Here is a 15,752-nt window from a genome sequence, read left to right on the forward strand (position 1 = left end):
TTGTCGACAAGAAGTGACCTACTTAGGTCATCTCTTATCGAAGGAGGGAAGAAAACTGACCCCAGAAAGAATTCAGGCAATTGCAAAGTTTAGTGTGCCAAAAACACAGAGAGAAGTACGTGCTTTCTTGGGCATTACATCATACTGTAGGCAGTGGATACCGAATTTTTCTTTGCTGGCCAAACCATTGTTAGCATTAACCTGTAAAGATACACCGAATCCCGTTCCATGGTCTGAAGATTGTCAGAAAAGTTTCTCCGAATTGCGTAATGCATTGTGTTCGGCTCCTGTGTTGGGTACCCCCGACTACAGTAAGCCTTTTACACTGTATGTTCATGAGAAAGAAGGTTGTGCATTGTCAGTGTTGACACAGTCTTTTGGAGACAAACAGCGTCCATGCGCGTATTTTTCGTCGACTTTGGATCCGGTAGCTAAAGCATTGCCGAGTTGCTTGAGAGCCACAGCAGCATCAGCTGTTTCTATTCGACAGTCTGCTGGGTTAGTAATGAATAACATGTTGATTGTGATGGTTCCACATGCAGTGGACACGTTGTTAAACAGGACCAAGACACAGCACTTAACTAGCGCTCGATTGTCAGGTTATGAGTTGACACTGTTAGCGAGTCATGTGCACATAAAGAGGTGCAGTACGTTAAATCCAGCCACGTTATTGCCGATTCCAGTAGAGACAGATGTTGAAAAGCATGATTGTCTTCTCAGGACAGAAGAAGAAACAAAAGGGAGAGTAGATCTTAAAGATACTCCCCTTGCAAAGTGTGATGGTACCTTATGGGTGGATGGTTCATGCTTCAAGCTTCCGAATGGTGATACGACTGCAGCATATGCTGTCACGACTTTGCATACGGTTGTTGAAGCTGCACGTATTCCACATAATTCAGCTCAAGCAGCGGAGTTAATTGCACTTACAAGAGCGTGTGTGTTATCGAAAGGAATGAAAGTGACCATATATACCGACAGCCAGTATGCGTTTGGTGTGGCTCATAGTTTTGGACGATTGTGGAAAGAACGTGGGTTCCTGACTTCGCATGGAGCTAAGATTCAGCATGGTCAGTTGGTGAATGATCTTCTTGAGTCACTGACCTTGCCGCTACAAGTCGCGATTGTGAAATGCAGTGCACACAAGAAGGTCACTGATGATGTTGGTCGTGGTAATGCATTTGCTGACAAAATCGCTAAAGAAACAGCAAAGGATGTGAAGAATCGAATGTATGTTGCAGGCCCTGCAAGATGGGTTGGTGATGTTGGAATGTGTGAAGACACGATAGAGAGTGTGAAGTCCCTTCAAGCTGAAGCTTCAGAGAAAGAATTGAGTATGTGGAGAGAAAGTATGGGTAAATTGGATGAAAATGGTTGTTGGATTGACTTGTCAGAACATCAGCGATGGTTGTTACCCGATGCGTATGTGCTTGCAGTGGTGACAATGGCTCATGGAATGGCCCGTATCAGCGTGAAAGGGATTTGTAAGTTGTTGGCCCCAGTATGGCAAAATGCTGGAATTCCTAAATGTGCAGAGAATGTGGTCAAGAATTGCATGGTGTGTCTGAAATACAATCCTGGGAGGGGAACCCCAACTACAGCTGGTCATTTTGCGCCTCCAACGTACCCGTTCGAGGTTTTGCAGCTAGATTTCATCCACATGGAAAGGTGCAACAATTTGAAATACGTACTCGTTGTTGTTTGTGCCTTTTCAAGGTGGGTAGAAGCATATCCCTTAAAAGACAACACTGCCCTATCGACAGCTAAAGCCCTTGTCAAAGAATTCTTCCCCAGGTTTGGAATGCCGAGAATGGTCTGGAGTGATAATGGGAGTGAATTTGTGGGTCGAGTGAAGTATGTGAAGGGCTAGGAATACAGCAGAAATTCCACGCTGCAAATCACCCCGAATCAGCTGGACTAGTAGAGTGCTATAATGGCACTCTAAAACTAGAATTAGCAAAGATACAAGCGAGCTCTGGTCTTAAATGGCCTGACGCTCTGCCTTTAGCACTCCTATCAACAAGAATGACTGCGCATTCACGAGTGGGACTTAGTCCCTATGAAATTGTGTTCGGCCGCCCAGCCAACATATGGGGAGTGCCAAGGCCGACAAAATTCAGTGAGATCGAACACCCTGTACTGCTTGATTATCTGTATGAATTGACGGCTAAATTGCGTGTTTTACACCAACAGGTGCATGATACTCTGCCTCAGGTCTCTGAAGCTCCAGGACATCCTATCAATCCTGGATCATGGGTGCTGGTCAAAAACTTCAAGAGGACAAAGAATGAAGAGCCCCGTTGGACCGGCCCCCACCTCGTCCTTCTCTCAACGAGATCAGCTGTTCGAGTAAAAGGGAAAAAGAACTGGATCCACGGCATTCACTGCAAGAGGGTCCCTTTGCCTTTGCCCTACGACCAGTGGGTCCAGGAGGGGAACGCTGACTCTGAGACTGAGATTGTGCCTCGTTTTCTGCCTTTTAGCGATGCACGTGTAAAAGGAACAATTTCTGAGAGAGAAAGTGACAACATTCTGCATGAAGCTGTGGCACCGTCAATTTGATTAGACACTACAGATCCTGAACTCTTGTTCCAGGACCAGACAGTACCTGGAAGAAGTCGTTATAATTTGAGGCCAAGAACTATGGACAAATAAAAATTATTTTTCTTTGCTATTTTTGAAAGTGCAGCTCTCTCATCTGGGAAACTTTCCTATTTTTGTTTTACGAACCGCCATCCGGGTTCAGCTGCAGGGTCGTGGTTGCCCAACTCTTTGGAGTACAGCTTAAGACGTTAGGTTGACAGTTCTGGTCGGTCTAAGGGAGTTGCCCTGGACTGACAGAAGCATTCCTTAGCATTGAACACCCTACCACCACGAGCAGCGATTAGAGAGGATGGAGTTTTCCGAGAATGAGAGACCTGCCAAACAGATGGATTTCAAGGCCAAAATGTGTATAATGATGACAAAGAAACGATTTTTGATATTATGTATTTTCATGTTGCTTAGCGTAATGACGTTTTTAATAGGATATGTTTTATTCTCTTTTCAAGTGACATTTGCACCCACTGCACAGCCCATACATCCTTCTACTGTGTCCTCGCATTCTTTTCACCCTCTGCCTGAGCAAGAGTCTGCTAGAAGATTAGAATTTGTCAATAATTCATTCATTCAGCTTTTACACCAACACCAATTAGTAGTGAACACAACTAACTGTTGGGTGTGTGGTCTTATGCCTCATACTACTGAAAAAGGTATCCCTTATCTGGTCCTGCCTTTCAGCCATAATGGTTCTGTGTGGGCATATAGAGCGATGTTCATACATGCTCATCAAGCCAATCCCCTACGTTCTGTGAAGGATAATCCTAAGAATAGTGCTCTAGTTAAGGGTATAGTAGATATGATTAAGGAAGATATTTCCTATGAGACTATCCCGAGAGATGAGACACTAGCATATATTGGATGGAACATAACAGGATATGGAGCTACTCTGAGTGGGAACCAGCGAGCAAAGAGATCCTCCCCGATTTGGATTGTACCCCATCAGGGTCACCTATGTCTGCAAGGAAATGGCAAGAATCCCAGAGCTCAGTTAGGGAAAAGTATCTGTACTGAAACATATGTTTTTGCGTCTCAGACTTCCACTTCGTTCTTAGCAGCTAAGGGTACCTACTTCATTTGCCATGACAGAGCCTATACATGGTTGCCCCCTGACTTCTCGGGCACATGTTTTGTTTCGTTCCTGTTGCCTCCCACCTACACGACCACGGCAGATTACCATAAGACAAGGATAGTCAGAGGTGTCATCAGTCAGGATGACACTGCAGGACAAGAGTTTGGAGATTTCGTGAAGGGTTTTCTGCCGTTTTGGGGTCCTATGGTTAACAGCAGGAACATAAGGCAATTGACACGGGTGGTTGAATCCACGGTAGTTGAAACCGCCGGTGCCCTTAGTAATTTGACTGCTGAGCTCCAGTCGGATCGCCTTATGACTCTTCAGAACAGGGTCGCATTAGACGTCATACTTGCAGACCGAGGTGGGGTATGTAGAGTGATCCAATCAAGTTGCTGTGTTTTCATTCCAGATAACGCTCCAACAGTTTACCAGGCCATTTCCAAACTGCATAAGATTTCCGAATCTATTCACGTGGATGAAGGAGATTGGTCATTGATGGGGTGGTTCTGGGAACTGATATCCGCCTGGGGTTGGAAGATTCTGATAGTCATTGGGATGATCTTAGCCATTCTTTTCCTGTTCTGTCTGTGTGTACAGTGTGCCCCTGCAATTTGTAGCCTCTGTGCTACATCGTGTGTAAGGAAACCTGTATCAAGAGACGAGCTAAGTAATAGGATGATGCTACAACAACATCTCCACGACTTTATGGACATAGACCTAGACTCAGACTAGCGTGAGTGTAGGTTATTTGCCTATGTAAGGGCAAAAGGAGGGTCTGTGGTACTGTAAATTTCGGAACCGCGTATTTAACATGGTTCTACCATGTCGAATTTGGTATCAGCGGACCGAGAATGATTAGGACACTATGCACAAGTATTTGCGTCATATTCGAGGGACGAGATCTCCTGAAATCGGAGTTTCTGTCCTCAAACTCGGGTTCCATTTTAGAACGACAGCCATTTTGTGATTGCCCTCACATAGGCCCAGAACTAAAGCCAAGCATGGGTCTGAAGGACACGCACACCTTCGTTGACTCTTCGGTGACCTGGGCAAGCTTACTCCACTGCCTTAAACCAAACCTGTTCGGCCAGTTCCTTTCCCAGTGGCCGAATGAGATTAGTATCAAGGCCCAACATATCGTAAAACCCTTTGATCACACACAAACCATGGTTCATCTTCTACACACCTGTCCCTGTTTCCTTCTTTATGACTTGCTTTACGAGGAGGAGGTGCCCGTTTATATTGGAGGTCTGTGGATATCTGATGGAAGTAATGAGCCTTGCCGGGTAATTGATTAAGGGCTGAACAATGGGCTTGTCATCATGACTTTGCTTTTTCTTTGTAGCGAAAATATGTGAATGGTTAACTGTAAAATAAGGAATGTTTGCCTAAAGCATAATATTTTGTATAAAAGAGAAGGCTGGCTTTGTAAGGTTGAGCAGTCTCCTGAGAATATACACCGTGTTGTACTTCTAGGATACCTGTTACTGGCTGCAGCCAATAAATACGATCTTTGACTTCACCTAGAAGACTCTGTGTTTCTGTAGTCTGAAACAGGAAGAACTCAAAGTCTTTGGGTGTGTTCCCTGGCACCGCTGGGTTCCGAAAAACCCAGTACGTCAAGATAGTGCCTGAGTGAATGGCTGGCTGCAAGGGTAGTGCCTGGCTGATTGAATGTGTGCATGCAAGATTAGTGCTTGAGTGAATGAATGAGTGGAATGGTAATGCCTGAGTGATTGAATGAGTGCAGGGTGGTGCCTGGGTAATTGGATGAGTGCAAAGGTAGTGCCTAGGTGATTAGATGAATGTATAGGTAGTGCATGGGTGATTGTATGAGTACATGGGTAGTGTTTCAGTGAAAGGATGAGTGCAAGGGTAGTACCTGAGTGATTGTATGAGTGCAAGAGTGGTGCAAGGGTGATTGCATGAGAACAAAGGTAGTGCCTAGGTGATTGGAGAGTGCACGCATACTTTTTGGGTGATTGCTTAGTGCATGGGTAGTGCCTGAGTGAATGGATAAGTGCAAGGTTAGTGCCTGAGTGATTAGACGTATGTATGAGAACTACCTGGTTAATTGCATGAGTGCATAAGTAGTGCCTGGGTGATTGCATGAGTGGAAGGGATTTGCCTGGGTGATTGGGTGAGTGTATGAATAGTGCCTGAGTGAATGGATCACTGCATGATTAGTGCCTGAGTGAATGGATGACTATGGGTAGTGGGTGTGAGAAGTTGGCCTGATATATGCTGTCCACTAATTCTAGTGGGTACCTTGTATCAGTCCAAACAACCCCTTATTGGTTATAGGTTAAAGACAACCTTTATTGAAAGCTATCCTAGTGGTAGCTATGGAGAGCAGCCTTCAGGCTACGTCTTGAAGGAATGTAAATCAGCTTGTTTTACCAGTCTATAATCTCTTGAGTCACTAAATGAAAGATATCCACACCAGGTATATATATAAAATATATGTATTTATTACTAAACACACCCTCCTAGTCTCTTTATGAGACTAGAGGTCAAAACACATAAAAGTTACACTTCAATAATCACAGTAAAATAGCACAAATACACGTCAGGTCCTAGGGGCGAGCCAAACCATATACTAAAATAGTGGTATAAAAACCACAACTTAACTAGACACAAGGCCTAGAGCCTGTAGAATCGCTGGGACCCCAAGGAACTACCCAAGGTAGTGACACAGGGGACACACGGGGGCCATGTGCAGTGTATGCACACAGCCGCGAGTTCCCGTTAGCTTCTATGGGGAAAGTCGTGGTTAGACTTAGGAAGTTCTAGGGCTAGCACCCGCAGGAGCACCGGAGTACTTGTGTTACCTCACCCAGGGAAGCCGGGTGCATATGTATCTTTTGGTATCGGGTCACGTCGTCGATTTCAATGGGAGCTGGCAAAGAAGTGCTGCTGCCGTGAAGATGCGAAGTGTCAGAAGAGATCCAAGCCTGGATCGAAGATGAGAAGAACCTGAAAGCAGAGGGGACAGAGTCTGGGTCACTTGCCAGTGACCAGGAAGGCGATGAGCAGATGCCCACCAATGCCGGGTGATATCAGGTGAAAGAGGTGAAGCTTGACTCTTCAGCCACGAGGACCAGGAGGCATCAAGGACAACCAGGAGCTGGATTCGAGCTGGTCCACAATGGATGTTGAGTGCTGCAGCATAGGTGTCTGGATTGGACACAACAAGCCTTTGGCAACAGCAACCCACACAGAAACAAGAAAGATGCTTCAGTGCAGACCAGCAAGGTCTGTGGGACTCACCACTTGGTAGAGAGTTGGGGCACATCTGGAGTAACCAGGAAAGCCCAAGGGAATACAAAGTTACCCCCTCAGGGACCTCAAGATGAAACACAAAATGGTGGCCCACGGGTCACTCGGAATGACCAGGCCAACAATCTTCAGTGGAATCAGTGCCCGAGGTGGGGGCTACAAGTTAGCCCAAGCACAACTTCCAGAGATGTTGAACAGTTAATGCACTTGCAAAAGTGCACGGTGACCAGGAGTTCTGGTTCCACGCTACTCACAAGGGCTGCAGGTCTCAGCTTTGCTGAGGACTCGGGTCAGCCTCTGAGATGTCTGGAAATCCTCTTCCTTGGCTGCAAATACTTCGGAGTCCGGCAGGAGCTTCGATAATGCATTGTAGGTAAAAGATAGGACATGTACCTTAAGTGTGTGACATGTCCTGGTAGTGACAAACAGCCATTTTAGTTTCTCACTACTGTGGGGCTGCACTCCCATAGGAATGCATTGGAAATTCCCTGACAAGTGTTTCAGAGGTAATTCCTGATATGAGAGGCGCAGCTTGGTCAAGTTTGGTATGTTTGGAATAGTGATAATAAATGGTATGCAATGGTGTGCGCAGATTTATTATAAATATTTTAAAGAAGTTGGCATTTCTGTGTGCTATGTGTCTGCCTGCCTGATGTGAATTGCATATCTGGCTTTTGAGTGACAGGGGCTGGTGAGGTGTGTGTGGCTCCAGGAGGGGCAGGGTGAGTCAGCACTAGGCTGAATGGGACATCTGGATTTTGAGTGGTGGGAGTAGAAGTCCCTGGTCTCTGAATACGATTGTGCCTGCCCTAGTGAATGCTGGCTCTGCCCCCCTGTGGTGTGTCTGATGACGAGCCCCCACCAAAGGGGAAGAGGAGCCTGGTAAACAGAGTGCTCCAATTCCCCCCTGAACCAGTTTTGGCTGGTTCCCCCAAGCACCTCTGCCAGCGCAGACAAAGGAGAAATGTGATATAAATGGAGGGGCTGTGACCCCATGTGTTGTGCTGTTCCTGACTTGCTGGTGCTTGCTGCTGCTGGGACCCAGGAGGAACCACCATGGGTGCTTACCTCCCTGCTGGAGGGCCCTGTGTGCTGGCCTCCCTGGACCCATCTATGCCCCATGAACCTGGACTTATTCTTTTTAAAGTGAGGTTCCGGACTTTTTAGAGTCCAGACGTGTCAGGGAAACAACACCCAAGACCTATGAGTTCCTTCCTGTCTCGGTGCACAAATAAACAGAGACACGGGCTTCTCGATGGTGGCGTCAGAGACCAAAGGTTTATTTACTGCAGGGACACAGAAATCATAGGAACCACACCAAGGCAGAATCTACGAGACTGTTCGATTTGCACAAAAATGGGTTGCACTTAAATACACAAAATATGTCTTCAGGCAACATTGCACAAATATCTTTCATGCCCAACCCGTTATCCCAAACAGACAATAAACATGACCAAAACAATAATTATTCATAAGTTTTCAGTATTCGATCAGGTCTTCATGTCAGTTTCCTATTCATCGACCGATCCTCCCCGTCGTAAAAATCGTATCCTCCTCCATAGTAAAAGCCCAGAAGGAGAGGAGCAGAGCCAGGTGTAAGAGATAGAGAAGTGGGATAAGAGATGCTTGTGGGTCATAAACGGGCATGGCTACCGTCTTCGGCCTCCTCATGAGAACCAGTATAGCAGGACTGGCCTCAGGCCGGGGAGGCAACTTGATTCTGCCTAGTCACACAGCATCAGCTTTTCTCGAAAAGGCTTGCGTGTCCTTAACAAGGTGATTCAGCCGGGGTCATCGCTCGTCCATTGACTATGTGAGGGCAAGGAACAAAATGGATGCCGTATCTAATATGGATGCCATGGGTTTACAACAGAATGCCCTATTTCTCAGTGAATTCATGCTCGTAGCACAGCGAAAACACTGCCACATACTAAATGGATCATTTCCGGTTCACTGGTACCAAAATCGTGTCAGTACTACGATACTGAAAACACGGGTTCGGTATGCTACAGAACCTCAGACCGTCCTTTTGCCCTTACATAGGCAATTACTTACTCTATGTCAGAGTCCGTCTCTATGTTCATCAAGTCACTGATATGTTGCTGGAGCATTATTCTATCCCGCGGTGTATCTCCTAAGACAGGTGGTCTTCTTACGCATGTTGCAGCACAGAGGCTACATAAGGCAGGACCACACTGAACAATGAGACAGCACGAGAATAAAAATATCAACACAACACCAATGACTATCAGAAACTTCCATCCCCACGCGGACAACAGATTCCAGAGCCATCCCATTAGTGACCAATCACCTTCGTCTACATGAATAGAATCAGAGATCTTGTGTAACTTAGAGATAGCCTTATATACTGTTGGCGCATTATCTGGGATAAAAACACAACAACTCGATTGGATCATCTTACACACCCCACCTCGATCCGCAAGTAATACGTCAAGGACCATGCGGTTCTGCAACGTCATGAGGCGATCTGCTTGAAGCTCAGCTGTCAGATTACTAAGGGCACCAGCAGTTTCAGTAATGGTGGACTCTACTACCCGTGTTAGTTGACGAAAGTTTCTACTGTTGGCCATAGGCCCCCAGAATGGAAGGAAACCTTTGAAAAAGTCTCCTGCTTCTTGGCCAGCAGTGTCTTCCTTATTGATAACACCTCTCACAACTCTAGTTTTGTGATAATCCGGTGCAGCAGTGTATGTCGGAGGCAACAGTTGTGCGATATAACATGAGCCTGAAAAGTCAGCAGGCAGCCATGTATATGCTCTGTCTTTGCAAACAAAATAGGTGCTCTTTGCAGCTAAGAATGCAGGGGAAGTCTGTGATGGGAAAACGTATGTTTCGGTACAGTCACTCTTCCCTAGTCGAGCTTTCGGATTCCTCCCATTCCCTTGCAAACAGACCTGACCTTGGTGGGGTACGACCCAGATCGGAGTCGAGCTCTTACGTTTGTTCTCACCCAAAGTAATGCCATACTCCGTAGCATTCCAACCCATATAAACTCGTAACTCATCTTTGGGAATAAACGGAGTGTTATCGACATCTCTAACCATGTCAGTAATTCCCTTTACCAAGGCTCTATTAGCAGAGTTATATGTAATGGAACGCGGAGGTCGCGGGGGATAGGTCTCTAGAGCATAGACGAACATGGTCTGAAATGCCCAAAACGATCCATTGTAACTTAAGGGCAGAACCAGATAAGGGATACCCTTGTCCATTGTATGTGGTATCAAGCCACACACCCAGCAGTTCGTTGTGTTTACTACTAGTTGGTGTTGGTGCAAGAGCTGGATGAAAGTGTTATTTATAAACTCAGAGTGTCGAGCTTGTTCATGTGCAGGAAAAGGGTGAAAAGAATGAAGAGGAACAACAGTCGGAGAAACAGAAACATGGGGAGGTACTGTAGATGTGACAGGTGCAAAAATCAATTGAATACCAAAAACGATTCCACCTACCAAAGTTATTAAAACAATTAGAAATGTCAGAGCACATTGCATTAGGAAACATTTGCTATGCAGAATTTCATACAGTTTTGTCTTGCGAGCATTTATGACGTAAGCCCGTCGCAGTTCAGGAAGCTCCATCTTCTACAACCGTTCGCAACGGATAGTTTGTACCTGTTAAAAATTGCCTCTGTTTACCCTGGGAGTTCCCAAAATAAACAGAAGAAACCGACCTTGTGTCTGGTTCCCTGCAAGTTAAACCAAGGCACACGTTACGACCCTACGGTAACCCAGATGGCAAGGTAAAAAGGAAAAGAAAAGAAGAAAAAAAGGAAAGGACAAAATTCTAGAATAAACTTCCTGACTGAATGAACTGTAGTAAGATCAAAATGCAACTTTCAAAATAGAAGGTAATTATGAATGAGAACGTAAATTATATCTAAGTTTTCCGGGTCTCGTCTGGTCTTGAAACAGCTGATCTACAGGTGCAGCAATGTTCAAATCCACAGGTGGCAAATGTTCACGTTGTACAATGCTCTGATCAGGGTCCAAAGGAGCAGTTCGTGGTGCGGTGTCAGAGTTCTGTGTTTTAGTTTGTTTGTCTGTCATGTACTCTGCATCACTGAAAGGGACAAGCCTAGGAACAGGTTCTGTCTCAGATATACCAAATCCCTGTCTAACCCAGTTGTCGTAGGGGAGTGGGAGAGGCACACGCTTCGTATGGCTAGCGTGCACCCAATTCTTCCTTCCAGCCAGGCGTACTGCAGTTCTTGTGGCCAGGAGTACTTGAAACGGGCCCACGAATATTGGCTGGAGGTTCCGAGTTCGTTCGAAATTCCGCACCACGACTTGGTCACCGGGTTTCAACGTGTGACCTGGGCTCTCTGACAGTTTAGGCAAGGATTCAAATACCTGTTGATGAATAAGACTCAATTTAGTAGTCAGGTCAAACAGGTAATCAATCAACATTGGATATTCAATCTGTTTGAATTCCTTGGGCCTAGGGACTCCCCAAACATTAGCAGGACGACCAAACACAATCTCATATGGGCTGAGCCCTACTCGAGAGTGCACAGTCGCTCTGGTAGACAATAAAGCTAAAGGCAGTGCATCTGGCCAAGATAAACCAGTGGAAGCTTGAATTTTAGCAAGTTTCAGTTTCAAGGTACCATTGTACCCCTCAACCAAACCTGCTGACTGTGGGTGATTCGCACTGTGGAATTTTTGGGTAATTCCCAGACCCGCACACACACTTTTCATAACTTTCCCTACAAACTCACTTCCATTGTCCGACCATACAATCCGTGGCATACCATACCTAGGGAAATATTCTTTGAGGAGGATTTTGGCAGTAGACATAGCAGTGTTATCCTTTAACGGATACGCCTCAATCCATCTTGAGAAAGCACAGACTACCACTAGGACATATTTAAGATTATTACATCTGCCCATGTGGATAAAATCCAACTGAATCACTTCAAAGGGACAAGAAGGGGGAGCAAAGTGACCAGCTGGGGTTGGTGTTCCCTTGCCAGGATTATACATCAGACATATCATGCAATTTTTCACCACTCTTTCCGCACATTTAGTAATTCCATCGTTCTTCCATACTGGAGCTAACATCTTACAGATCCCTTTCGAACTGATGTGCGCCGCTCCATGCGCCATCGTGACTACCGCAAGTACATACTCATCAGGTAACATCCAACGCTGCTGCTCAGACAAATCAATCCAACATCCATTCGAATCCATTTTACCCGTTTTCTCCTTCCATTCATTCTTCTCATTTTCGGTTGCTTCATTTTGGATTGCCTTCACACTTTCAATCGTATTCTCACACATTCCTGATTCAGCAATCCATCGTGCGGACGTTGCAACATACATTCGACTCATCATGTTCTTGGCCGTCTCTTTGGCGACCTCATCAGCAAACGCATTTCCACGGCCAACATCATCCGTAATCTTCCGGTGTGCACTGCATTTCACGATCGCAACTTCATTCGGTAAGGTCAGAGATTCCAACAAGTCATTGACTAACTGTCCATGTTGGATCTTCGTCCCATGGGACGTGAGAAACCCTCTTTCCTTCCACAGTCGTCCAAAACTATGTGCTACGCCGAAGGCGTACTGGCTATCAGTAAACACATTCACTCTCTTTCCCTCAGCTAAAACACACGCTCTTGTCAATGCGATTAATTCTGCAGCTTGGGCAGAATTCTGACTCACTCTTGCAGTCTCAACAATCGTACTCAAAGTCGTAACTGCATACGCGGCCGTCACATCACCATTCTGTAGTTTAAAACACGACCCATCGACGTACAAAGTGCCATCTGGATCTAGTAACGGAATATCTTTTAAATCAATCCTACCTTTTGTTTCTTCCTCAGTTCTAAAACAACAATCATGAGGCTCTGAATCACTCGACTCTTGAGTAGTCGGCAACAGCGTTGCTGGATTCAATGTGTTGCATCGTTTGAGCTGAATGTGACTTGCCAAAAGCGTCAGCTCATAGCCTGATAGTCTAGCACTGGTGAGGTGCTGAGTCTTCGTTCGATTCATGAGTGTATCCACAGCATGTGGAACCATGACTACTAACATGTTGTTCATGACCAGTCCAGCAGACTGTCGAATGGATACTGCAGCTGCCGCTGTGGCTCTCAAACAACTTGGCAACGCTCTGGCTACCGGATCTAATGTGGATGAGAAATATGCACAAGGTCGCTGTTTATCACCAAATTGTTGCGTTAAAACACTCAACGCACAACCCTCTCTCTCATGGACATATAGTGTAAAAGGCTTACTGTAGTCAGGAGTACCCAACACAGGAGCTGAACACAGCGCATCCTTCAAATCAGAGAAGCCCTGTTGACATTTATCAGACCATGGCAAAGGACTTGGAACACCTTTTCCAGTCAGGGCCACCAATGGTTTTGCCATGAGAGAAAAATTTGGGATCCATTGCCTGCAGTATGACGTAATACCCAAAAACGCACGCACTTTTCTCTGTGTGCTTGGTACAGTCATCTGCGAAATTGCTTTGATTCTCTCTGGGGTCAACCTTCTTCCCTCCTTTGACAAGAGATGACCTAAATAGGTCACTTCTTGGCAACAATATTGCAATTTAGAAGGTGAAACTTTGTGATGCAAGTCTGACAAATGACGCAACAAAGAAATTGTAGCTGTTTTGCAAGTTTCCTTATCATCGGCAGCCACTAAAAGATCATCTACATATTGGATCAGAGCAACACCAGGAGGAAGTACAAAAGCATCTAACTGACTTTTTAATGCTTGGCTATAAATTGAAGGGCTCTCACAATAACCTTGTGGAGCGCGCTTGAATCTGAAACTACGGCCACCTAGGGAGAAACCAAAAATGTCCCTACTTTCCTCGGCTATCGGAATGCTGAAAAAGGCATTCTTCAAGTCTATCACAGTAAACCAGGTAGCTGAGGCAGGGATCAACGTCAATAATGCAGTGATGTCTGGGACCACAGGAAACTGTGGAATCACTATTTTATTAACCTCTCGGAGGTCAATCACAAATCTGTAGACCGGAGGTTTGGAAGGGTCAGTGCGCTTCAAAATCGTCAGAACAGGACTATTGCAGACATTTCCTCTAGTTTCTTCTATAACATCTTTCTTTATCAAATCTTGCACGATCAGTAAAAGCGCACGTTCACCTTCATTTGAAATCCGATACTGTGGTATTCGTGGTTGCTTTCAGACTCACTACATAAGGGGGAATTTCTAGAAGGCCTACATCATTAGGACCAGTCGCCCAAAGAGTATCAGGGAGAGAACGTAGCTCTGGTGGGAGCTTATCCATTGACATGTACATTGGAGAGATGACTCTCTTACCCAACGTGAGCTGTACTCCCGACGGAGAACAGTACAATGTCGCATGTAGGCGTTTTAACAGATCTAAACCAAGCAGATTCTCATTACAACCGGTCGTCAGAATAAGGGGTGCTTCTAATTTACATGGCCCAACAGAAATTGACAAAGGACCAGAAACAGGGTTGTGAACAGGGGCGCCTGAGAAACCTACTGAAGTGTTCGTTAAGCCAGACAAAGGTGCGCCAGGGAGTTTCGCATGCATAATTGAACTTTTTGCCGCACCAGTATCCAACAGAAACGGTTCAACCACGCCTGATGTAACTACTGTGACATAAGGTCCACTCTGATTAACTGGAACTGATACTACTCCCTCTCTTTGCCTGTGGCTGTCCTAGTACTCGCTTTTCTGAACTTCTTCACTATTTTCATAATAATCCTCAACATGGTACTGTGGAGATCTACCTGATTGTACAGATTGTACATTTCGCTGATCGAAATAATTAGATGGGCGATCAGTCTGTGCAGTCATTGTACCACGTCCTCTACCTCTAGGAGCTTGCATAAACCCACCACTACTTCTCTGAGCTGGGACACCACTAGTTTGTGGGTGTAGTACTGGACACTCATTCTTATAGTGACCCTCTTTTTTACAATAGGCACACTGATTCCATGCTATCTGTTGTCGGGAAGGACCATAGTCAAATCTTTGGGACATCCCTTGTTGGAATTGTGGCGGTTGCTGAAACTGGGGTCGTTGCTGTGAATCTGGCTGATTCGAACGAGGCGGGTACGCCTGTTGCAAAAAAACTTTCGTTTTCAAGTCTTTTGTCTTCTTTTCTGACTTTTCCTTTTCTTCTTTTTCTCTATTCTCGTAATACTGAGCAGTCGCAAGTATCTGTGCTGTCGTCGATACTGCCCATGCACTCTCAGAATCTTTCAACGTATTACTAAGGTCAGGCAGTAAATTAAACACAAACTTGTCGACAAAAAACCTCTGACCTCCCTCAGTACTCATATCTTGCCCACTGTGGTCTATGAAGGTCTCTTCAAATCTAGTGAAGAAGTCAGAGACACTTTCGTCCTTCTTTTGCTTGCATGCTGATAATTTATCCCAGTTGACCCGTAACGCTGGCATCAGCGTTTTCATCAGATTGATTATTCTGCCAGGCAAGGCAGCAATCAGAGGCTCAGGATTAGCACCACCAACTTGTTGCGCGTCTGCCGCTACAATAGCTTGCCAGTCGCCTCCTAAAGCGACTGGATGATTTTCTTGCCGAATTTTGGCCCATATAGGCTGTGGTACTACATTGCCAAATAGCATTTCGATGTCTGCCAGATTCATGACACATGCTTGAACTGTCTGGGTTAACTCTTTATAATAACCAGCAGGATTCTTACGTGGATCCGGCAATGCCTGTTTTACTGCTAATACTTCAGCCCGTTTCCAAGGGATCTGTATCCATACTCTATGGAAATGTGCTGGAGCAGCTGCAATGTTATCGGCCGCATCA

General features: G+C 45.5%; 1 protein-coding gene across 1 annotated transcript; it reads left to right on the forward strand.

Moving 5' to 3' along the window:
- Positions 1 to 2,926: 2,926 nt before the first annotated feature.
- Positions 2,927 to 4,402, forward strand: LOC146805767 (endogenous retrovirus group PABLB member 1 Env polyprotein-like). The gene has a single exon (XM_085620546.1). It carries the CDS (start codon positions 2,927 to 2,929, stop codon positions 4,400 to 4,402), a length of 1,476 nt encoding a protein of 491 aa, XP_085476672.1.
- Positions 4,403 to 15,752: the final 11,350 nt, after the last annotated feature.

The sequence above is a fragment of the Triturus cristatus genome, chromosome 8, assembly GCF_964204655.1.
Source record: "Triturus cristatus chromosome 8, aTriCri1.1, whole genome shotgun sequence".
Classification (NCBI taxonomy): Eukaryota; Metazoa; Chordata; class Amphibia; order Caudata; family Salamandridae; genus Triturus; species Triturus cristatus.

Bases quoted from the DNA above. Each gene is read 5' to 3' on its own strand.
- LOC146805767 (XM_085620546.1), top strand. From the start codon at position 2,927: ATGGATTTCAAGGCCAAAATGTGTATAATGATGACAAAGAAACGATTT.